The 24,605-nt window shown below is 37.2% G+C and overlaps 3 protein-coding genes across 5 annotated transcripts; 1 reads left to right on the forward strand and 2 right to left on the reverse strand.

Annotated features, from left to right (window-relative positions):
- Positions 1-656: 656 nt before the first annotated feature.
- LOC119993618 (protein translocase subunit SECA2, chloroplastic) lies at positions 657-17,585 on the reverse strand. 3 transcript variants are annotated; one of them, XM_038840819.1, is made up of 38 exons: positions 15,838-17,585; positions 15,024-15,079; positions 14,601-14,873; positions 14,266-14,502; positions 13,411-13,530; positions 12,994-13,122; positions 11,407-11,541; positions 11,243-11,312; positions 11,068-11,132; positions 10,716-10,836; positions 9,999-10,090; positions 9,779-9,844; positions 9,484-9,548; positions 9,310-9,397; positions 9,088-9,153; positions 8,854-8,969; positions 8,449-8,539; positions 8,261-8,344; positions 8,063-8,155; positions 7,842-7,937; positions 7,628-7,713; positions 7,005-7,083; positions 6,769-6,882; positions 6,478-6,573; positions 6,343-6,406; positions 5,915-6,204; positions 5,289-5,344; positions 5,087-5,204; positions 4,849-4,929; positions 4,392-4,471; positions 3,451-3,505; positions 3,265-3,334; positions 2,953-3,142; positions 2,723-2,846; positions 1,751-1,825; positions 1,453-1,671; positions 1,103-1,190; positions 657-1,016 (listed from the first exon to the last, which is right to left on the reverse strand). In XM_038840819.1, exons 1-36 carry the CDS (start codon positions 17,474-17,476, stop codon positions 1,507-1,509), a joined length of 5,445 nt encoding a protein of 1,814 aa, XP_038696747.1. In that variant the 5' UTR covers positions 17,477-17,585; the 3' UTR covers positions 657-1,016; positions 1,103-1,190; positions 1,453-1,506. The 3 variants fall into 3 exon arrangements, with proteins under 3 accessions (XP_038696747.1, XP_038696746.1, XP_038696745.1); XM_038840818.1 differs by lacking the exons at positions 12,994-13,122; positions 13,411-13,530; positions 14,266-14,502; ... (1 more) ...; positions 15,024-15,079; positions 15,838-17,585 and adding an exon at positions 11,625-11,984 and having other exon boundaries at positions 657-1,011; XM_038840817.1 differs by lacking the exons at positions 12,994-13,122; positions 13,411-13,530; positions 14,266-14,502; ... (1 more) ...; positions 15,024-15,079; positions 15,838-17,585 and adding an exon at positions 11,625-11,984.
- Positions 17,586-17,654: 69 nt separating this feature from the next.
- On the forward strand, positions 17,655-21,663 carry LOC119993620 (keratinocyte-associated protein 2-like). The gene is made up of 5 exons (XM_038840821.1): positions 17,655-17,784; positions 18,898-19,056; positions 20,087-20,138; positions 20,653-20,719; positions 21,280-21,663. Exons 2-5 carry the CDS (start codon positions 18,901-18,903, stop codon positions 21,368-21,370), a joined length of 366 nt encoding a protein of 121 aa, XP_038696749.1. The 5' UTR covers positions 17,655-17,784; positions 18,898-18,900; the 3' UTR covers positions 21,371-21,663.
- A 273-nt stretch (positions 21,664-21,936) lies between these two features.
- LOC119993619 (probable receptor-like protein kinase At1g11050) lies at positions 21,937-23,987 on the reverse strand. The gene has a single exon (XM_038840820.1). It carries the CDS (start codon positions 23,914-23,916, stop codon positions 22,048-22,050), a length of 1,869 nt encoding a protein of 622 aa, XP_038696748.1. The 5' UTR covers positions 23,917-23,987; the 3' UTR covers positions 21,937-22,047.
- Positions 23,988-24,605: the final 618 nt, after the last annotated feature.

A 24,605-nucleotide genomic window follows, 5' to 3' on the forward strand; every position in this document is an offset into this window, starting at 1 on the left:
AGGTGTGTGTATGTGGGACGGTGACATTATATACATATACAAGTCAATGCTTCTGTAGCCACGTATGCTCCTACAGTTATAGGCAGGCTCTCTGTACATGTATGGATTTCGTTTATGCTCCCTGTCTCATACTATTATTATGTATACACTAAGGCAAGGCAAGGCAAGGCAAGGCAGCTGAGTGATTGACGTGGTCGGCAACATTGAGTAATCGGTCCACAATTACAACATTTGGAAATCATTAATTAGTTGTTACATTGATTAATCCATTACTAATGACTTTGCATTGGACTTCATACAAAATAAATACGCTTTAGCCAATAATAGTTTTTACTCCGATAACTCGATTAACTAAAAAACTGTTAGTTAGTTATACGTTAACTAACAACAAAACAGCACGTCAACTACCGCACTTTGGGCCTAAAGCAACTTGGTCATATACTTTAGAGTGCCTGGGCCTTAATTTTCCCTGCAATATTATATTTATATAACAAATGAAAGCCCAAACTACTGAACTGGGCTTGGTTGCCTCAATATGGGCCCAAGAAAGAGTAATGGGCCGTTAGGGCTCGCACCATATAGACTCGTGTATTTGTATTTATAAAAAGCAATAATTTTTACCAGAATATCTTACAGATGTACCGCAGTTGCACTGATTTTACCTATTCCGAACTGCAAAGGAACCATACATAAACTATAAACTTACCAATAAGTTTTACAAGAGTTCCAAATATGAACGATGTATAAGAATAAAACCTGAGCTGTGAAATCTCCTCAATACAAAACAATGGAATGATATTACAACAGCAGCTGTTACAAACAAGACAAATGGAATAAATAATGGAAGGTCTGATTTTGATATCTACATTTAGCAAATATAATGGCACAACAAGCAAAATGATAATTGAACCCTTTACGACAACTCCTCCTAATACCCAAACCCGTATCCTTGAACATGTGAAAATTCAAGAACCTCACGCTCTTTAGTACAGCCGGCAAAGGTACCTTAATCTACCCTGTCAGTCAAACCAAAAATGGTTATAATCACAATATGAAGCTATACACAACTAGACAATAGATCAATTCTGGAGAGAAAGCACACCAAATTCTGTTGAGGAATTCCTTTTTGAGTTCACTAAATAAATTCTGCATACTTAGAGCTAACTCCTGTTATTATCACGAGAAAGAACCTGTGGCATCCATGAAAGAAAGGAAAAGGTGAAGAAAAAGGCCTAGTGGTAGAGTTCTTGTAGTTGTGCAACCTAAAGGTCACAAGTTCAATTCCTGGAAACAACCTCTCCACATATTATGTGGAGGTAAGGTATGCGCACATCTTGTCTATCTATCCCGCTATGGGAGGCTTGTGCACAAGAGTTGTTTACCTTAGACACAGCAATGCACATATGATTCAAAACACAGGATTTTCGTCTACACGAGTAGCTAGGTACTTACCATCAGTCATCAGATGAGAAATGGTACTAAACTCTTCACAGCAACCACTTGCTTTTATGATGCAAAAATTTCTTGGGACTCCATAGGTGATGCCCAGTAACTCAAGAGTGATTCTACCGTTAATCTTCTAGTTGCACTAAGCATTGAAATGAAAAATCGACATCCATCAATTTTATATTCTTCAAGAGGATTCCTATGGCCAAAACTTCTTACATTCACCTGCCAAATACAACATTCAAATTTGTGCATATTGAAAATGCAAAAGAGAACCAATTCAGCTCAATGAAAAGAAAAATACCGCTGAACTGAGCCTATTCATGTTTACAAGATGATCCCTCCAGAAACAGTCAAGAGTCTTCACAAGGACTGCTCTCTGTATAAGAACAAAGAATTACGTCATGAAAAAAAAAAAACCTGGCTGGACCAGCTAATTAATTCTGAATATAGGACAACCAATTGCATGATCCTCCTTTTTGGGGGATTTTATAATATAACTCATCAACTAAAGTGAAATCATCAAACAACCATGACTTGAATGCAAAATTCTTCTACACCTTGTTGATCAATGATACTTGTGAACAATGTTCCATCATATTAAATCATAAGACCATGTTGCTAGATTGAGAACAAACTTAAGACATTTGGTATATCTACAAATGCATTGATGACCGTAATGCTTGACAAAATCACACCACTTACCGTCGGTACCATCATTTTTTTACTACTTTTTTTAGTTTATTATTAGAAATGAAAAGCAGGAAATATTTGCATGTAACTTTTCGATGGATCACCACATTGAGCATGGCCTCTATGATTTGATATTGATAACACCCCACCGTTAAATATCTCCATTCTGATCATAAACTAGAATATGAAATGCAGAACTTTTTAAGCAATGCAATGATTAGTTGATTCAGCTCATCACACAATCTCACACTGGACCATAGGATATCATATCATTAGGTTATATGCTAACACAATAATTCGTTCATGGCAGAAATTCCTTCTTCATAAGTTCTGCATAACTTTTCTTTCGTTTATATCCAACATAATTTCTAAGGAATAATATGCACATCACAAAAAGAAGTATAAGTGACTGGACCACAAGCTATCGACAACGTCAAGTCATATTAGATCATCTACATATATTCACCTGCTGCTGCTTTTGAATCTAGAGTCTTTACTAACAACATCAACTTGCAGAGTCACCTAATTTTCACCCTCAAGCAATTAGTTCACATAATGGCATCCCATAAAAAGAGGATCTCACCTCTATTTCCTTCACATAGGCATCATCGTAACTAGATTCTTGTACAACATCCAAATATGAACCAATTAGAACATCACCGAGGTATTTGCGCAGAATATTAGTGCTTGCTCGGTACCTACCATTCCTGTATTAAACATCCCAGTGAGGGTGATGACTGAAGTGTTGGGAGGAAATAAAAAGGGAAAAAAGAAGAATGATGTTTAACTGTGGACTGGACATCAAGTTTATACCTAGTCAAATCATCAGAACAGATATCTAGCCACCGTCTTAGCGAAGAACTCTTCCTTCGGATCCCCCTAAAGGCATTTGGAGGCTTTGGCAAGTTTGGAAGGTTGAAGTTGTCAATATCTATAAAGCTTGATTCTTGCAGCTGGGATAGAGATTTCAATAAGAGCTCCTCATCAATTGCTGGAAACTCGTCTGGAAAAAACTTTTATTTGGTTAGGGTTTATCTCAAATAATAGGGTAGCCATTCTAAATCAGAGACTGATAACATATGAAAAAAATATCAGAAGCCATAGAATGATTACAAATAACCTTACCATTTAATATTTTCCCTGTAACTGAGATGAAGTCATTCCAGAGCTTACCCAGACTCCAACTTCTTGGATGCTTCCAAAGAAAATTGACATAAATTTTGAACATTAAGGTAAAAGAGTGGGTAGCGAAGAGGGAAAAAAATCAAACCCATTTGAACGTTCTCATAAAATGGTGTACTTCGATATTACCTTTAGAGGATCAACATTGCCCAGGACAATTTCATCCACCACTGCTTGCATGTACCTATCAAACAACTTTCTTTAGTTGTGATATGCTGTTCAAAACTAAAAATTTAACTACCAAAAGAGTCGGCACAAAAAGAAGGCGTGGGGAGGTGGCGGTGAAGAATAAAAGCGAAATGCTTATGTGTGCAAGCTAACTATGGAAAATTAGCTCGCGTATGAGCCTAAAAGACAGGTACTCTAAACTCCTCTTCTTAAACAAAGCATCAAACATGGTAATGATATTGCCATTGTATAATATGTGGGTGCCAGATCTTGTTTGGGCGTTCTAACATTCTGAAATCTTATTGTCTTATGGCATTTCAGATTATATGAAATGCTATTTAAGCCCTAAGTTGGTCCAGCAGAATGAGACTCTCTCTGGAATCATTGGTGGCCATCCTAACTTTTTTAAGTTTGCAATGCCGGAGACTTCTGTCAAAAGAAATTTTTGCATGCCAAATCTTTTACCTTTATGTTTTGTTTTCCAAAATTTTCTCAAGGGATAACAAGTGATTATGCCAAGTACGAAACTCACGGAGAGATCTTGCATGGGTTTTAAATTTTAACATTCCGAATTTTTCTCAAGGAGAGATATTGCGTATATTTTGCATACATTTTAACAATACTATGTCAGCATGTCAAGGAAACCTCAACAGCAAGATTTTCCATTAATTAGAAGGAAGAAAAACCTATCACTACAGATCAAGTCATAGCATTGTGGTTTGAACTCTGTGAAGAACAACCATAAAATTGAATACCAACAACAAAGAAACATTAATAAAAAAGAAAATGGCGGAACACTTGAGTACATTGTGAATATAAATATGCATCCTGATGATAAATGCTTTGAGTTTTGACACTTACTAGGCAGCAGATGGAAGTATCTGAACACGAAAAATACTTACTGGAATAGGTGTTGGGAACAACTTTCGTCATCGCCCGTTAAAATCAATTGCCTAAGGTCATAGACATGCTTCCTTTGTACCTGAAACAAAGATGTTGAACAATTTAAGGAGCTAATGATATGATTTGTATTACAATAAATTTGTATATACAACATCCAATTTTAGATAAAATAATTGCATTTCAATTGTTAGTTAAATATTTACATAAAGTAAAAAACATTATTACTGATGTATAACTAGTGAAGTTTGATTGCAACAATTTTTACAGCACATAAAATAATTTACTGAGATAACGTATCATATGAAAGACGCTATAACACAGAGATCATGCCTTACAAATATAGTATGCATGGAAAAATGCTAATCGGATTGATCAATAACAAGTCATAAGACCATAGGTAGAAAATAAGTCAACAACTATTACAAGTACTTCAAATAATGACTCTCAAACGCTGACCTCCAATACTTCGTCAAACTCAACCAGGCTCTTTCTTATGCCAAAGAAGTATTTCTCTGCATTGATTTGAAGGGCTAGAAGCTACAAATCCATGATAAACATATGGCAAGTCAAGTTAGTATTCACCATTCAGTTAATGGTAATGAAACAACTGGAACATAAAAGAGCAAAAGAAGAAGGAAAGGGTTTAAGAACAACCAATTTGAAATGTTATCACAGATATAGGCGAAACCATCACCTGTTTTACAATTGCGCCACCTTCAATTGGTATATCTTCATCATTTGTAATTTTTGAGATAAGTTTCACAGCCCATTCTGTATCAAAATTGAATTTCTGAAACATCTCATCCTGCAAACTGTTACACAATAATTTAAAGATTATAAATGCAGAGAAACATTGTTTTACTCACAATTAAAATAAGCATTGAACTGTACAGTACCTAACCATAAACCGCGTAGATCCCGGATCCCCTTGCCTTCCTGCTCTGCCACGAAGCTGCACAGAAAGACAATTATATCAAGCTTAGATAATTTCTAGATTGGAACTTAGTACACAAAAAAATCAACGTGTCATCAGTCATGATATTTGAGATCTTAAAAACATCAAGATTAGCATGATCTCTGATGTATGCATTATCGCTATGAGCCTTTTGCCCATGGATGCATTAGGCTTTCAGTTATGACACAAGATTATAGTCAAGGCACAAAAGAGTAGGAATATTCGCCAACCAGTGGCAGGTGGCATAAACTAGAAATCGGATGCTCACATTTTAGCAGATGTACAATACAACATATTCAAATTCCGAACAATGAAAGTTCATAAAATATTATTAGCCACAAGATTATGATGTATCTAATGGATGAAAATTGCAGACCTACAAAAAAAGGGAATCCACTAGCTTTGAAATTTCTGGCAGGCAATTTAAAATGAAAGTTTAGTTTTAGGTTGCCAGAAACAAAATAAGTTGCCTCATAAGTACATAGCATTATCTAAATAATATGGATGGTTGATGCATAACAGATACAAATGTTATTCCCACTCATAGGGCAATTCTGATCAAGTTACCTGATTATCAATTCTGCGGGACTCATGCAAAGATGTCCCAATCACGTGAAGGCCCCCAAGCCTTTTCACTTCAGATCCTTCATTGATGCAGTGTACTTCACAATCCTTCAGGACTGACAAATAAGCAAGTGCTATAGAAGGACCAAGAGGGTACATCTCAGCCTCTTCTTCAACAAGCTTCTGTAGCCCTTTCAAATCCATTGATCGACTCATTTCCACAGACTCTGATATCATTGACTTTGCCTCCTGATAGGTCCAACTCTTACCCTCACTTTTCCCAACATATTTGGCTAAATAATTCACATTTAAAGAAGATAATGTAAGGTTTTTTTGTTATATATATCTATATATATAGAGAGATGAACAATACATAGACATAAGGTATCTAAAATGAGCCTAAGTAAAAGTTTAATGGTGGAGAGACAAACCCATAAGAGCTGTCTTAGCCAGCAAAGACAATGATGTTGATCCAATCTTTAACTTTGACAAAACCTACATTTTCAATCTTTGATTAATATAAATGTTTTTCTTTTAACTAGCATGAGGTATCAACAAGCAATTACCTTTTGTGAAATGATCGAGCTGCCAGCTTCATCATTAGGAGCTTCCTGTGTTAGAAATGAAAGCAAACTGTCCTCCATGATTTGTTTTGCCAGCATCTGACATATCATGCCAAGTGAAGGTAAAAAGAGTGACTTCAAACTCAGCATACAAGACATACTCCAAATGAATGTTCTTAATTGAAGATGTAAAGCTAAAGATAAAAATAGTGCATCAAAGAATTTCGAAAAGTAGCCAAATATTGTTCTAGGACATATTCATAGAAACATGGAGTTATCTAAAAGCGAACCTACTTGTGGATTTCCTCCGAGAATTATATCAGTGCCTCTGCCTGCCATATTTGTGGAAATTGTAATGGCGTATTTTCGACCTGCCTGGGCAACAACTTCTGCTTCTCTTGCAGCATACTGATGGAAAATTTTGAAAACAGAATGGTAAAAAGATAACATAGTGAAAATTTCCAATATATAAGACATAGCAACCTATTAAACAACCAGTTAAGGTGTTTACATCATAACTGTTACCATACCTTCGGTCGTGCATTCAGGACATTGTGTGGGATTCCCTGTTGCTTCAGTAGATCTGACAGATATTCAGAATTCTCAACACTGCATTAAGAGCGGAGTGACAACAAAAGCAATCAGATGATAGAATCCTATATAACATGATAGTTTTCCCAGAAAAACAAAAGCAAAGGATGGAGAAAACTGAAAAATCGTATCAACATGTCACCATCATCAAACAGTATAGATATTCTTTCTAAAAGGAGTATAAGCATATGGTTTGTTTTAAATATAAGGATCCATAACTATGAACACAAGCGAACATGCGACATAATGGTAGAATTGCATGGGTGTAACCTAGAGGTCACAAGTTCAATCCTAGAAAACAACCTCTGCACATATTATGTGAGGCTAAGGTTTGCGACTTTGTGTACGTCTTGCCTGTCCCCAAACCTTACTTATTGCAGGAGCCTTGTGCACGAGTGTTGTTTAACTTTTTACCTACCTACCATAACTATAAAAACAGGGCATATCCATCCAACAGTCTTTCTATGAAAACCAAAGCATGGTAAGCAATAAAGTTTATATCGCCAAGAAAAGTATTAACAGAAATGTTGTGGAATCGAACAAAGATTACCAAAATGCTTACCTGGTGGTCCCAACTAAAACAGGACGGCCCTGCCTAAACATGTATTCGACTTCTTGACCAACATATTCCCATTTCCCTCGAGCAGTCTAATAGAGTGCATGAAAAAATTGATTAGTGTAAGAGGGAGAGACAGAACGTCACAAAATTAAACCTTTAATATAAAAAAATTCAACATTATGAAACTAAAATAAACTCAAGACATTGAATGTCCTACAGCAAAAGCTTGTGTTGGCAAATCTTTACGAATATTTGGCAGATTTGTGGGCATTTCAATCACTGGCGTTTGAAACATTTTCAAGAACTCCTTTTCCTGACATTACATAATGAGAAATTTCGCATGAGGACTACATTCACAAATCACGATCAATAATACTAAAAAATAATTAGGGCAACAAATACTCAATCACAATGTCAGGTCCATGTGATCGTCCTTACTTCTGTTTTTGCAGTTCCAGTCATTCCTGACAGCTTTGGGTAGAGCTTAAAGAGTGATTGGTATGTAATTTGTGCTACAACAACTGAATCAGCCTGATAGTGTTCAGAATCACGGCTTTTATCAGATACCTATTGTTTAAATGCAATATATTGTTCATCTTAAACTTAAGACTACCACATTCAAACATCAAGAGATACCTGAATTTTCAGGCCTTCTTTAGCCTCTACAGCCTGGTGAATTCCATCAGACCATCTCCTTTTCTCTTCAACCCTACCAGTTAACTGCAGAAAGTTTACATATTTCCTCTAATGAAAAAATTCTTCAAGTCTTGGCTAGTATTAAAACACCCACTAACAAAAGAAACAATATGCAAAACCCTGAATACCTCATTGATTATGAGAGCCTTTCCATTCCTAACAATGTATTGGACATCTTGTCGATAAAACTCTTTAGCTTTCAAAGCATTCATCACAAATCTGCAACATTTTAACAGCATCCCCTAAATTGACAATTGGAGAAAGCATACGTGGCAAGATAATTGTTAGTGCCACAGCAGGCAGCTAGAAGGACATACAAATTCAAATCATCTTAAGTACTAAACCAGTAAAAAACAAGTAGTTGAAAATGGACAAATTTGACTAAAAAGAACACAGGTTAATAAATACTCTAGAAAGCACCTTGCCAAAGACTAAGAGGGAATGCACAATGCACCAAGGGCAGCCATCCATTTACTGGCAACAATAAAAATGAAAATACAGAGAGATAATGAAGGCAGAAGACCAATTTTCACCTTGCCCAAGGATCATTTTCATCCCATAAATCATTTGTTTCAAGAGCCATTTCAGCTAGTGCTATTCCTTCCTCAGTCAACTCCACCGAATTATCTTTCAGCTCCACATTGTAGTGCTGTTACAACAATTGATTCATTGATGACTCACTTGTGACTAGTCTAAATATGTAAATTGTATTGTGTACCAACCACAATTGTTAGTTTAAATGAAACTGAGAAAAACACTGCACTCACAATGCCTCGAATAAGCAGCTCGGCAACTTTAGCCGCAACTGGATATCTTGCAGCATCTTGATTGGCCTAAAATACAGATCATGAAGAGAAGATATTCCATTAAAAAGTTTTTTTTTAGACTCTAATATTTCCTCTTACTGATACTTCTTCATCACCACCAAGTTATGCAATCTCAATATTTTTGAGAGAGAAAAGAAAGGATAAGGATCAGGCTTCAATTACCTCACCGCTTATTAACAATGGATTTCTTCCTTCATCAATGAGAACTGAATCAACCTCATCAACTATAGCAAAATGAAATGGCTTCGGCCTGTTTTTTGCGCAGTCCAATAGCAGTAGTCAAATACTCAAATGAAAGAATAATTCTATAACTCCAAGAAGTGGCTGAAAATGTACCATCTCATCACAAGTTGTTCTCCATTGTTAGCAAGATTATCTCGCAGGTAATCAAAACCAAGCTCCTGATATGTCGGAGAAAACAATAATATTACAAACAACTGAAACAAGAGGAACTATTAAGGAAGTTGAAAGACAATTATCAGAAGCCAACCAACCAATGGCTTTTCAACAACTTATCTAGTTAATTATATGCACATGAGTGTGAACTGAGACAGAAACACCATGCGCACATAAAATAAGAAATAAAATAAAAGAAAAAGCAGTGTTACATGTGGCTTATGAACCAACTTACAGAATTATTGGTGTATGTTATATCACATCTATAATTTGATCTCCTTTCTTCAGCTGTCATGCCTCTCTAAGCATGCAATGAACAGTAAATAAAGTTTTAATAAAGTGCCAAACACTCATTTAATCAGGCTAAATAGGAAGTCAGCCACAGGCTTCTATCCAGGGCAATGAATTGTTGGGGCACAATTTGTAATATATCGTGCTCTCAAAGGAATGCATACCTGAATAAGGCCCACAGAGAGACCTAAGAAACGATGAACACAACCCATCCACTCAGCATCACGTTGAGCCAAGTAGTCATTCACTGTGACCACTGTCAAGAGAGAATCAATATGATTATTGCTAAGCACAGGAAAAACGAAAGCACCATTGTTCTTCTATCATAGCATTAAAGCAATTACATAGTTTATCAAGGAAAGGATTGCAACAGTACAGCAAAACAAACTTAATTCTTGAATCACTGTATCGAAGGAAACTTAAGGTTCTCTGAAAAAGTTCTATTTCATTGTTCAGCATGAAAACTGACACATGGATGTAAATTTGTTTAAGCCCACTGTTGCATATGCTTATATCTGACGAAAATAATCCCATTTTTTGCTACAACCATAATATAATAATTATATATAAGTTATGGTGCCTTCCAATAGATTTAAAAGTTTGTTTAGAAGGCAACAAAACTAGAACATTTTTTTGAGAAGAAACAGCTTCTTAGGAAGCAATTGGAGCAGATGTGGAAGAGCATAACTCAAGTCGCTTCTTTATTACTATTGCGATCATAAATTTTCCTTTCATTAGTGAATTCTCAAATACATTTGTAGAACTTAAAAATATGCTTTCAATCTACTCAAGAATGTTAGAAACTATTTGCAACCTTTAGAAAACCAGCAGTTTCATAAAACAATGACAAATTCCCATAAGATTCAGGATGGTAAACATACCATGAACACCTTCACCAGTTAGTGCATTAAGATATGCAGCTAATGTTGAAACCAATGTTTTTCCCTCGCCTGTTTTCATCTCACCAATGGATCCATCATGAAGCACCGCTCCACCAATGATCTAGCATCAATTTTGCATCATAAATTGTAACCAAGCTTTCGTCAGATATCAAATTTCAATCGTATAAGTAGTATCAAAAAGCATATCTTGTGCTACTAATCAGACACAAATTTTAGCATGCAGATAGGAATATCCAACATTTTTTTAATAAGTAGGAATATCCAGTATATGCATATACACGTGCAGACACACGAGCAAACTTTAGTGGTTGGGACACATGAGGAAATAGACCTGCACATCAAAATGGCGCATTCCAAGCTTCCTTCTTGCGGCTTGACGAACAACAGCAAATGCCTCTGCAATGTAAATTGCAGAACTTAAAGGCCAAATGTCACGCATAAGACTACAAAACGAATGCAGTCACTAATAGAATTGAGCAAACACATGGAAAGTGATAGCTCTTGACCAGCTTGAATATCTGCTAGCGTCTCCCTTTGTCTCAACCTCTCTTTGAACTCCAGGGTTTTGGCAGTCAACTAAAACAGGAGAAAACAAAACCCATTACCCAAATTACTAAGAAAAACCTACATTAAGTCATTAACCAGGTGAAGCCCATTCAAACCCACAAACCTGCTCATCAGAAAGCCTCTGAATCTGCGGCTCAATGGCATTAACAGCATCCACAAGACGATAATAATCCCTCAGTACCCAATAGTTCAAGCTCGTAAAATCACTCAATTTCTTACTCACACGACCAATATTCTCCTTAAGCACGCAAAAAAAAAAAAAAAATATCATCAAAGACATGGTAAGCAAAACAGTGAGCGCGTAAAAAAACGTAAGAGTACCTTGAGAGAGGCGTTTATAGGAGAAATACAACGAAAACGGCGCCCTTGAAGCCGAGACAGAGGATAAAGAGAAGCAGAAGGTAAAGAGAAGGAAGGAATAGGGATTGGTCCGGGATGAACGAGTGCAGTGAGTTGTTTAGGCGCGAGGAAGGAAGTGTTGCAGGGAGCAGACGCAGTGGCCATTGTGATGACTGCTAAGCTAAGATTGTGGCGATTGTAGTTGATACTTCTGGGAAGATTTTGGAGATTGTCAGTCGTTATTGCAATAGAGCCGTTGCCGCCTTGCCGCACTGTTTTCCCGAGAAGGTCGTCCCGTTTGCTCAGGCTCAGAAGCACAAGCAATCTGTATTACGTTTGGAACCTTTTGATCTCTTATGGGCTTTGAGGACTTTAACGTGCAAACTCTCCCGAAGCCCAATAACAACCCTAGCCTCAGCCTGGCTATGTTGGTCTTAAACTTAATAAGCGGCGCATTCTTTTTTAATGGGCTACGGCCCATGTATTGTTGATAGGAGAAATGCAACAAAAAGGGCACCGTTGAAGCCCAGACAGAGAATAAGGAGAAGCTGAAGGTAAAGAGGAATGAAGGAATAGGGATTGGTCTGGGTGAACAAGTACGGCGAGTTGTGCAGATACCATGTTAACATTAGTTAATTCGTCATTCAAGCCAATAAATTATCTTGTTGGATTGGAGCATTTTCATATCATTTATATATATATATATATTCTAACACGTTGTTGCCGGACTAAATGTAAAAAGAATCCGAACTGTTGAGTCCATAGTTAGGTGCAGAATGACTACTGCAGTTTCACAATTGTAGCTCATTACATTACTCTCTATTTCTGTATCATCACTTCAATTACATTACATGACTGACTTGCATTATTTCAATACATTGTTCTCTAGACCATAACCTTTTCTGTGAAGAATAGTAAATGTACAAGAACTAGTATATTGTGTCAAAACGCAGAAAATTCCGCTAAATCATTCCTGTACAAGTATAAGAGAAGATGTATTTGCTCTTCAAAGTCCACCTGCAGTAGCACAAGAGCAAGTTTCGGTTCACTGCTAAGAAAAATGTTCATCTGCGGACTTGTAACCTGAACGTTCCATTGTGATTTACCTTGTCGAAGCTCAATTACTTTTCGTAGTAATATACCTGGGACAATCAAATCAAGATTCATCGATTCAGCCTTCAATTGTAGCGGCAAAAGATGATAGATTGTCCATTAGATTTGTTAGGCACTAAAGCACATATCACTGATTTCTTCATGTTTCATTCAAATATCATATCAATGCCTTTTGCAAGTGCAAACCAAGGAAAGCGCCCTAAGTTGTCTCAGAACAATAATATAAGACACTACATACCTTGATAGTTCTATCAGCGCATCCAACAAAAAGCCTTCCTCGCCAGTACAGCAAACTTGTAATAACGGAACCACAAGGGATTGATCCAACTGGTATAGAATTGACTTGAAACTCATTCCCTGACAATTCCTGAAAATATAGTAGCAATGTTGATCATTTGACCATAAATACAAATGCTAAAGATCTAACATAAAATAACAAGATAAACAATTCGCAAATTTAAATAAGTAAAACGTAAGCGTAAACAACTCCCGTGCAGTGGGCGGGGGTCAGGGACAGACAAGATATAAGCATACCTACCTCCACATTCAGATGTGAATGTGAGAATTTAATATGACAAGCATACCTTGTGGCATACTGAAAAACAATAGAAAGATTTGACTTTCATATAATCAATATTACAAATTTACCATATACCTGAACATTGACATTTTTGTCCCAGCCCCCTGTAAACAGCCATTTCCCCTCCATGCTGATGGCGAAGATGGCCCCATCGTGGACTTGTGTGGACTTCAAGAAAACATCATTCCTCCAAATCTGCAGGAAGCCAGGAATAGAGCAAACCATCAACTTAAGATCTTGTATGATTCCTTAACAGGAAAACACAAAGAAATAGATAAATGTTGGCTAGGAGACCCTCCATCTACAGAGAGAACCAAACTACGAAAAACTTCCAATCTAATATGGGCTTGCCCCAGATGTGTCGTGTTCTTGGGACACCAAAATGTTCCATACCACAAAGTAACAGAACTACAGACCACATTATCCATAACTGTACTTACTAGGCTCCCCCACCAACAAACAAGCATATGTGCAAACAATAAAGCATAACCCAGCAAACACCAAAGAAGCTAAAAGCAGGAAACTGTAATTCCTAATATTAGTAGCAAATGACCAACTGTTTTACAGTCATGCAGTATGCAGACATGCAAAACCACGAAAAATGTGATATGCCTCTTTCTAGTTTAACTATCCAGAGCAAGGATATAATCTATTGAAAGAATTGTAAACTATTAGAATGTCAAATTTTGATTGCACTTAGCAATTGATAATGCTTTTGCTTGTGACTCCACTCATTAAGACTATCAGGAAGATTCAAATGCAGCAACAAAAATCAAGTTCTACATTAAAAAGACCGTTGGGAGTTTGACAGAATGGTATGTTGCTAATTAGAGAGTATTTCATTTCTCTGTGTAGTCCCAGTGCTCATAAAAAATATAATAAAAAGATAAGAATCAACTGAGCTTGCTTATGGTCCAAAGAAAACAACACCTTGATTGATCCATTATCAAAAGTAGCAATAAGCATATGATTGTCAGAAGTAATGGACAAGACTGAGTTCAACTTTCCAGGCGTGTCTTCTCCTAACACTGTCAAAAGACTATGATCAGTCAGACTCCACAACCGAATCATTCCATCCCAACTCCCGCTATAAAGAACTCCATCACAAGCAGCAAGGGTGGAAACTGCTGATTTATGGCCAGTCATTGTACACGACAAAGTGGAATCCTGGAAGAAATCAAAACAGAAAATGTATTTTGTATAAAAAAAGTTGTACTTGTGCTTATAAATTAGAGCAGAAAACATGATATACACAAGCATTTTACCTTCAAAGACCATGCTTTTATTGACTTATCTCCACTGCCAGTGTAGAGATATCCATTCCCTGCAGTCGTCAAGCAGTTAATGCCACTATAACGCCAATCTTTTTCTTCGTACCATTTCTTTGATGGTTCTTGCCCCAGAGGTATACTAATCTTCCACAAGAATACACCACCACCACTATCACCACTTATACACAATGGTTTCTCTTCATCCACATAAACTAAAGCCATGACTTTGTGCTCATGACCTTTAAATGTATGTACATGAGAGAAATCCTACATAAAGTGAGCACAGAAAGAACTTAATGCAAAAGGATAAAAAGGAAACAAAGCAAACATTCACCAAGGAAAAAAAAAACCCGAACATTAGAATCGAAAATTTCACCAATCAAAACTTTCAGTAAATATTGGCTTCAGGGTCAATACCTGCAAAGACCATACTTGGATTGATTTATCATATGAAGAACTAAAAAGAAATCCCCCTAGAAGAAAAATAAAATGATTCAATCAATATAAAGTTGATAGTTCACTATGAAGCAGTCTCCAGGAAGAAATTTTTGCACAATATCAAAAGTAAACCGTCAATAATAGAGGTTAAGAGAGACATTCGAATAAAAAACAGTGAGGTGGCTACTCAAGATTAAATAATCACACTCATAAAACTTTGTATGACTATTGACCACGAGTATAGGGAAAAGGAATTTGTGCGTCAGAACATCACAAGGGAACTTCACACCTAAGTCTTCCAAAAGAAGCAGCCAAAGGTTAGCTTGATGAATTTTGTAATATATAAGTATTCTTGAGGATCAAGCTTACAACTTGCACTTCTTAACATGCAACCCAAATTCAATTGAAGTCCAAAGTTCTGAATCACAATGCAATCAATTGACGAGATAAGAAACGAACAATTATATGCCCAAGGCTCGTCAAGTCACCAAATACACATTTTCCAATATTTCACCTTCTTCATTAGTTTTTATTTTGATTCTAGGGCGAGGTGATTGGATGCCCCACTATGCCATAACCTTGATGCCCGAAATATGAAACAGACAAACAATTGACTCCAAAATGTTCCGACAACCGTTGTCCATGGCCTGACACCAAATCAAGGTTCAAGAGCGTGGTGGCAATTAGGCATGCAGAAATAAACTAATAATTTTAACCAGATTGTTTGGTAATGGTGATAAGTAAAAAAGTTATGCATCATCTCTGCAATCTAAATAATGTTAAAAGTCCTTACCTCCAACAGCTAATCCTGTAATACAATCCATGTGTCCTTGTATACTTTTGAATTTGACATTTCCCTCAGAGATGCCTTCAACTATTTCTTTGTCAGCCCTTATTGGTCCAGAATGATCAAAGTCAGCTCCATCACAATCTTTTGCCCCCAGCAACTCATCTTTATCATTTCGTCCTACGTTTTCCTTGGGCAATGTTAACGTACAAAGATCGGCAAGAACCAAACAATGACCCTTCTTTGCCTTGTCGAAAACTATCCCTTGTAATCTGGACATAGAACCAAACTGAGGTCTAATAATCAGCTCGCTGATGCACTTCCACAAATCAGTTACTAGAGGACGACTGGCTGGATCAAAATTCAGACATTGACAAAGAATTTTCTGTAAAGAAACAGAATCTGTCCCAAATTTAGTTTCCAGCAGAGACCTTATTTTCGCCACCCAACGCTCATAATGATCCACACAGTTTAAACCATTCCCATCATTTCCTTCTGGAATACCATGATGGACATAATCCATGAGCTCTTCACTGAATTTTCTCCCAATAAGAAGTCTGACAAAAACGCAAGCTAACGACCATACATCTGAGCCACGTCCGACAGAATGTTGCATACAATCAGGGTTTATACCAGTTAGTTCATAAAAAATCTCTGGGCTCAAAAACACCTCAGTTTTTGAAAGAGAAGTTAAAAATGCTAGCATATGCTGCCGGCGCCGATCAACACTATTCTCTTCTAAAACAGCGTCTATAATACCATTACACGCCCTTCCCATTACCAAAACCTCATTGAGATCAACACACACATGTCCAAACTCATCAAACTTAAAGCAAGAAAGACCCAAACAACCCAGGATCACTCCTTTCAAATTCAATTCAATCACCCCTTCACATATCTCCATACATATCATTGCAAAACCACACAACCCATCATTACTTTCACCAACCAACCCGTCTTCAAAATTATTCAACTTTTGGAGCCTCTCAGACACTATATACAAAGAACCATCTTCCAAGTCTCCCCACAAGCCATGGATTCTGCAAATTCGGCGACATTTCAAACAAGCTCCCAAGAGCAACAACAGTTCATCTCTTACCTCCTCTCTCATATCATTCAAACATCTCATGACCCTCGCACCATAGCTAAACTTAAACACAGAATCATCACTCTCACGCGATAGAGCACATACCCGAACAAGACTCACCGATTTACTTTCATCCTCTGTAAAACTCCCAGAAAAAGGCTCTTCTTCTGCTCCAGATTTCCTCAAAACCGATTCTTTTGGAAGAATCCTGTTCTTCCAGCAAGTGTAGAATTCATCAGACCACAAATGAGGAAGGAATTCGTATCCAAGTTGCTCTTCAGGGACAAGGGGGTCATTTCGGGATTGTTTGTGGGGTTTTGGGGAGTTTGGTTGGAGGCGGAGGAGGTCGATGTTTTTGGGAAGACCGGAGGGGCCCTGTGGTGGGTACTTCACGAGTTGCGTACACGCCGGGCAGCGAACGGTGTTTGGGTACTTCTGAGGGAGGTGCGTGAGGCACGACTCACAGGCCGTGTGGCCGCAAGAGAGTACGCGTGGGATTGCGTACTCTCCGTCGTATGATTGCAGGCACACCGGACACTCTGGTACCTCCACCTCCATTATCTGCCACCAACTACCATGATCGCCGCGTAGCTCAACTGTTCAACGTCAACGAACTTCTTCGTTCGAAGTTCGAACTTTAATACGACGGCGTCGCTAGTAATAGTCAAGTCCTAGTTGTTAACCCTAAGCGTCGCCGTTTTAGAAGAATTAGCAAGTTGTAACTTTACCCCCCGTCTAAATCTTAATAACGAAAAGACCATTTAGCGGATTTTCTTCTCTTCTGCTCATGATAGAAGACTCAACGCATCAGACACAGCGACTCAGCGAGAAAGACAGAGAGATCGGCGTAGCTAGGGTTCTTCGAGGTATGTTGTCGGCTCCTTAATGTTGCTTTCCGTTTCTTTGTCCAAAAAAGAGAACGCAATGCATTTTTCAATGCCTTGATTTACATTTCTTAGATGTGATTCTTACCTGGTTCACTATGTTCGATTTCTTTTGTTTAACCGTTATTAATCGTTCTCTGTAATTAAACGGGGTCTAACTATCACTGATTGGGCTATTATTTTAGTGTGATTTATATTCCACTGTAAATATTATAGTTTCCATCTTAGTTTTGTTAAGATCGGACTGAACTCTTCTGCTCCGTCTGTTAGTGCTTAAGAAACATTGTTCCACTAAGAATATTAAATCTTTTGGGATAATAGCTGGTTTTCAGCTATTACCTTGAGGGGTACAACATAAAATTTTCATTTACGCAGCTCTTTGCAAAAATGGTGCCTAAAAAAGATTTAATTTTTTTCATGTCATGAAGCAAGAATGTCCATCAATTTATACACCAAATTTTCATATCATTTGATGATATCTTTTAGAGTTTATTTTTTGTTTGCGGGATCTGCATTGCTTCTGTATTGATTTGTGCTGGCAAGACCACTGATAATGCTTGCACAGCACTTGTTGGCCACACAACTTTACATAGTAAAATCATGAATGTTGTGTTATTTTTGTAACTTATGAACTAATGTAGTTGTCAAAAACATTTACTTAGGTATTGGTTATGCATCTGTAGTAGGCTAGTGGCACAACGTCAAGCTGTTTCTAATGATGGTTAAGTCACTTTTGTTGCATTGTGGAAATTCCTTTACAAAACTGGGAATTTAAACAAGTCATGCTGATTTTGGCACGCCCATGATGATGGTTAAGTCACTTGTGTCGCGTTGTGGACATTCCTTTTCAAATCAACTCATGTTGATTTTGTGTTGAGTTGTTGATGCAGCACTATGTGGCTCTTATATTATATTTTCTTTTTATTGTAGCCACTTGCATTATTATAATGTTTTGTGGGAACTAACTTTACATTTTTCATTTAACCATTCCCTTATGGATGGTATATAAGTATTATTGCTGCTGTTTTGCTACCACTTATTTAGTTTCATGATACAGTAAGTAATGTTTTCTGTTATTATTTTGGGACCTTGAAGTCCATGGCAGGGTCTGGGAGTTCAATGCTCTATTCATTTCTCCTATTCATTGTTATTCTCTCCCTTCAAGAGATGTATCGAGGGAAGTTGGCGTCGACAGAGTTATTTACCATACTTGGAGGCTTTATCAGTTCTCTGCTATTTCTTGTGTCGCTAACAGTGAGTTCCATACTTCTGAACTTTGACTTTTCTTCAGTAGGATAATAACATATTATCATGTAAGTGAATCAAATTCTATATATTCAAAGTGGTCATATTTGGGCCTTGTGGTATTTTTTATTTGAATAATTTGATGATCTTTCTTTTCTTTTCTTTTTTTCTATTTTTCGTTTACCAAGATCCAAGAATGACTTCTGTTGCAAGCAGAGTTTTGAAATCTTGAACTTTTTCTTATTGGAAATTTTTGTTAAGAGAGTTAGAAATAGGGATCATATCATCAATTTTGATTCATATTTCTTTTTGTGTGAAGGATTTGTCACTTGGAGATGGTTGTGTTCTTGGACAATATACCAAATGATTATTGGACCTTCTGATGGTTTCGAGGTTTCTTTCAGTATGTACATAGTTGAAAATCACACAATTCTTATTATCTGTAGATGCTTTTTCAATTCTAATCGTGTGGGTTTCTCTAATTTCTGTCTTAGAGGTAAACGCATTTTACTGTAGTGGATTCCTAGCAGTTTTCATCATGGATTCATGTTGCTGACACAAGTAGTTATGTTTTAGTCTTAGCTAATGGTTGTGATGAGGTTGTACTTGTTTGAAGTGGGCAATTTTCTTAATATAAATTGATAATCTCTTTTCCATTTTTTTTTATCCTTTTTTGTTTCTTGTTTGCCTTCTCTTCTGTTAACATAATTTTGGGGTATATCATCATGTGAATCTCGAGTTGCTAAATATACATAATAATACGCAATTCATTTGCAATGTCTCTGTCATACGCATTGTTTGGTTTTGTTATTTGAGTTCATTATGATAGTAGTGAATGGTTATCATATTATTTGTATGTTGTGTTTACATACTCATGCTTTATCGTTCACTTTTTCTGTTTTTCATGATCATGCATACAATTTGCCTTATTATCTTAGTCACAGACCATAAGCTCTTCTCTGCACAAAAATTCAGTCATTTAATTGATTTCTTCCACAAAGGTAAATGGTGGTGATTTGAATTTTCTTTCTTATTGTAGTTCATTGGCAACTTCCAAGAGACATCTGGCATAAAGACGGGATGGGGTGCTGGTGAGTTCTCTTTGGTTAGGTTTCTATTTCTTATACTTATCTTCTTAATAGAAAACTAGCTGTTATGCACTTATGCATCAAAATGATAGACATTATCTTTCTACAAAGTACAAACAAGCACCTTTAGGTAAAATTTGCAGAAAAGCATATGAAACACATGTTGGAAACAAGATTTCAAATGCTGCTATCTATTGGTCACATTTTCATATGCTTTTTGAAATTATCTCTTTAGTTCTATGCATCTTGGCATTCAGTGGCCAAACTTCATCAATCATGGTGTTGCTGTTGTTGGTTATTTCTGTGGGTCTTGTTTTTATTTGTTTTTCCTTTTATGTGTCTGAACTCTGAAGCATGCTCTTATTTGTCTGTTTTGGAAAATTGTAAAATGCTTGTGGAATGTTAAGAATTAATAATTCCTCTCAGTGCCACTGTGTATATGTCAATCTGGTTTCTGCATATGTTACTTGATGGAGAACTCTAATGAAGGAGGCTTCCATCCTTCTTGTGTTTGCAGTTATACTAGCTGAAGCAATCGCTCTAATTGCCGCGAGCACTGTCCATCGCGTTTGTATCACAACCTGGTAACACATGCAATTTGTACACCTATTTTCTTTTATCTTTAAAATTTCAGTGTGTCCATGCTAATGCATGCTTTTGAGAAAATGTTTATATCATTTCAATTCGTTGACTGCCTCTCTGGTAGGGACTCTTGCCAACGTGGGGTTTCGGACGGTGGCAGGACCATTTCCTGACCAGTACTCTATATATACCTTTTACGATTAAGAAATTTCACCAGATTTATGGAGAATAGGAAATGGGAATGGGATTTCTACATCAAAATTGTGTAGTGATGATAGAGATAATTTATCCCTGATTGGAGATGAGGGCAAGGGGTGCCGGGGATGGAATTTTATAGGCGGTGTAGAAGAATGTGATCACTTCTTGAAACTGCCCCTTTTATAATTTAATAGAGTCATGGCAAGAGATTGTTTTTATATATTTCGAACTGGGATGGAGTAACTGATGTGGAAATGTATTGTTTGACTGCCAAATCGTATTGCTAGTTATGATTGTTTTGGTATTGATCTCTTTTATAACATGCATACTAATTCTTCACTTTTTTTTGTGTTTACTTATGCAGTTTCTTGTTCTCTGCTGGACTACTGTATGAGGTCAACAAGCTCTCAGGAGTAATGCTTTCTAAAAGTGAATCTAAAGCAAGAAGGCTCTAAGAAGGTGTCATGCCCTAATTAAGTAGAGTGGTTAATCGTTCATCTTGGCATTCATCTATGCTTTGATTTATTTTTTTTTATTTTGCAATGCATCATGTCTGTAACTTTGTGAACCTTGAAAATGGCCAACGTAGAGTTTTTGGATTAAGAAAATTCTGACAATAAAATATTGCTGATAACGAATAGTCTATGTTCTAGTTGTTTTGTCTTTCAACCAGAAAACTATTGACTATGTAATACTCATGGAGTCATTTGCCTGAGAAAGTGTAAAGCAGAAGTAATTCATGCGTGAACATCTGAGACTCGTGAATTGGAGTTCATAACAATCTTCCATGACTCAGGTGTTAAATGTTTAACCATAACTAACTTATGTTGGATTCATAAGGATTAAATGCGAAAGCTTCACTTTATCTAATGGCTTGTGTTGGTCAATAATAGCAGCCTAAACACATGCTCAAATACTTTGACCACATGATAGTTGTTACCATTAAAATTCAAGGAAAATCCCGATTTGCCTTGTAGTTTCTTCAAACTTCAAATGTTGAATGACAACAGGAAAAAAAAAAAGAGAATAAATATAGTACTTGGATTAAATAAAATGAAAACATGCACAATGTACAGCCATCAAGAATGTCTGAATTCAAAATTTACAACTTAGTTCTCTCTGCTTGACCAAGCTAGCGTAATGACTGGTTTGATGTGGTGCTAATGCTTGAACTGGTTCTTGATGGTTCATTCATTGATGTACTATACCATATAGAGGATCTAAATGACTCATGACTAAGAGGCAATGGTCTATCTGGTAATCTAGGAATGTCAATATCACCCTCTAACATCTTAAGAGCATCAGCAATGGTGGGTCTCAAGGCCACCATCACATGAGCACAAAGAATCCCAACTCTAACAAACCTCTCCATCACCCCTTTTGGTCCTCCATCTCTTATTGATTCATCCAGGATTTGATCAACTTTCCCTGATTTCGCCAGCGTCCAAGCCCAATCTGTGATCAGAAGAAATGATGGGTTTGATGTGTCGAGCACCATTCTTCCACTCATGATTTCAAGAATCACAATGCCAAAGCTGTATACATCGCTCTTCTCTGTTAATTGACCGTACAGAGCATACTCCGGTGCTAAGTAACCATGTGTGCCAGCAACTCTTGTTGTTAAATGTGACTGGTCTTCTAAACTTTGCTTAGCTAATCCAAAATCCGCAACTCTAGCTTTCATTTCTGAGTCCAAGAGTATGTTAGTCGTCTTAATGTCGCGGTGATAGATCGCGGGTTTGATCCCATAATGCAAGTAATTGAGCCCTTTAGCCACATCCAGGATAATGTTCTTCCGAATTGGCCATGTTAAGGACTTCCTTCTATGATTGTCTGACAAATGATCGCCAATGCTGCCGTTTGGCATGTAATCATAAACAAGATATCTTTGCCGGCCTTTAAAGTTATCGCTTGTCAGGCAACAACCGCGAAGAGAGAGGAGATTCCGGTGCCTGATTTTGCTAATGATTTCGACTTCATTAGAGAACTCTTCATCTCCTTGAAAGTCCATATCATGAAGTTGTTTGACTGCAATTGAAGTACCATCAGAAAGAGTACCTTTGTAGACAACGCCATATGTGCCTTGTCCTATCAAGTTCTTCTGCGAAAGTCCATTCGTAGCTCGTTGAAGCTCCAAAGCTCGAAACCATTTTGCGCCGGAGTTTGGTCGAATGCTTGCCTTGAAAGTGGTCACATATTCTTCATGGTTAGCATTTCTTTTCCTCTTCTTGGCCCAATTCCTAAACAGCAATATTAATCCTAAAACAAGCAGGACTCCAATCAAAGCACCCAACGATGCATAAACAATCTTGAGTATGGTTTCTTGATCAAGTTTCTTCGACGATTTTTGATTCGTGCTTTCTAACGGTAAGGCTAGTATGCAACCAGCAGTTCTTGAATCCATTGGACCAAACTCATTAACCATAGCAGCTGCATATAAAACAGTGAAGTAAAAACATTTTGTTTCATTTGCATCCAAACCCACCAGCTTGGAATACACATTCAGGCCAGCGTCGAGGCACGAGCTGCACTTGGTTAATCCAGAGTTTCCTGACAAGTCTCCTTTACAAGATGAGTCCAGGGGACTCACTGGACCAACCTTTTCAATCCAGTCTTGAGTTGTAATAATCCCAGCACAACTTGAAGTGTTGGAGACAAAAGTAGTGTTCTCAAAACATATTGATGCTAGCGAGGGCTCGACTGACAAGGCAGCGAGCTTGGCTCCAAAATCAGATAGGCATGAGGAGGAAGTGTTGTGATCAGGTAGTTGAAACATGGAGGTTTGTTTGAGATGCTGGGCAAGTCCCATCCCAATGAGGCTTAGGAGGGTCTGGCAGCAGTGTTTTCCATTGTCGCGACACTGTGACGTGTCCCAAGGGCAGGTCTCGACGTAGCTGAAATCGATCGGGCATGTTGTGGTGGATGAAACTGAATCAATGAAAAAATTGGTGAAGAAGATGAAGAGGAAGAGAAGGGAAGGGAGGTTGGGAGAGTTGGACATTTTTCTCTTCTTTTAGCTTTTGGGGTGGCTGTTCAAGGATATGGTAGTAAAGAATTAAAACTTGGACGTGTTTGACCAATCAACATTGGCTAGCTATGTTGGCCAAAGTGCACGTTTGATAGATATTAATAATATTTCTAGTTTGATAGTTCGTCATTGTTGGTCAAAAGTCACAAAAGTACATAAGATACGTATGCCTTGGTTTTTGTTCTTTTTATATTAAAAAAACCACCTGGTCTATTTAAAGCCAAAGCTTCCACGAAACCTCCATTTCTTTTTGATAAACATCGAATATATAAAGAAGAAAAGGAAACCACGACCGGACGTCAAATAGCAAATAGGAATATAGGATGGCCTGAAATGAACGACACAAACTACAAAAGGGCTAAAAAAAAACACAAAACGAATGCCAGAATTTAAGAATATACAGTAACATAATAATTTTTAGATTTTGGTCCGATAATCATGCGACCAGATTGTATAGAATGGTGGTGGTTATATTCCTCCAGCGTGGCATAAGCATCTCTTCTATGTTCCTCTTTGAAATGTGTCTTAGTGTTTCTTCCAAGTGTGAGGCTCCAACCAACTCCCTTCTTTGTAAAGTTGTTATTGGATGATGAATAGGGTTCTAGATGGTCTATGATACTGTATTCCAGAATAAAATCTCTTGTGTTGATTTGTGATCCAGT

The sequence above is a fragment of the Tripterygium wilfordii genome, chromosome 23 (genome assembly GCF_013401445.1).
Source record: "Tripterygium wilfordii isolate XIE 37 chromosome 23, ASM1340144v1, whole genome shotgun sequence".
NCBI lineage: Eukaryota > Viridiplantae > Streptophyta > Magnoliopsida > Celastrales > Celastraceae > Tripterygium > Tripterygium wilfordii.

Bases quoted from the DNA above. Each gene is read 5' to 3' on its own strand.
- LOC119993619 (XM_038840820.1), bottom strand. From the start codon at position 23,916: ATGTCCAACTCTCCCAACCTCCCTTCCCTTCTCTTCCTCTTCATCTTC.
- LOC119993618 (XM_038840819.1), bottom strand. From the start codon at position 17,476: ATGGAGGTGGAGGTACCAGAGTGTCCGGTGTGCCTGCAATCATACGAC. The intron at 4,930-5,086 runs GTGATGGTTTCG...ATGGATTTGTAG, and splicing joins GTGGCGCAATTGTAAAACAG to CTTCTAGCCCTTCAAATCAA. The intron at 1,672-1,750 runs GTATTTTTCTTT...TGTATTTGGCAG, and splicing joins TGAATAGGCTCAGTTCAGCG to GTGAATGTAAGAAGTTTTGG.
- LOC119993620 (XM_038840821.1), top strand. From the start codon at position 18,901: ATGGCAGGGTCTGGGAGTTCAATGCTCTATTCATTTCTCCTATTCATT. The intron at 19,057-20,086 runs GTGAGTTCCATA...TTCTTATTGTAG, and splicing joins TATTTCTTGTGTCGCTAACA to TTCATTGGCAACTTCCAAGA. The intron at 20,139-20,652 runs GTGAGTTCTCTT...TTGTGTTTGCAG, and splicing joins AAAGACGGGATGGGGTGCTG to TTATACTAGCTGAAGCAATC.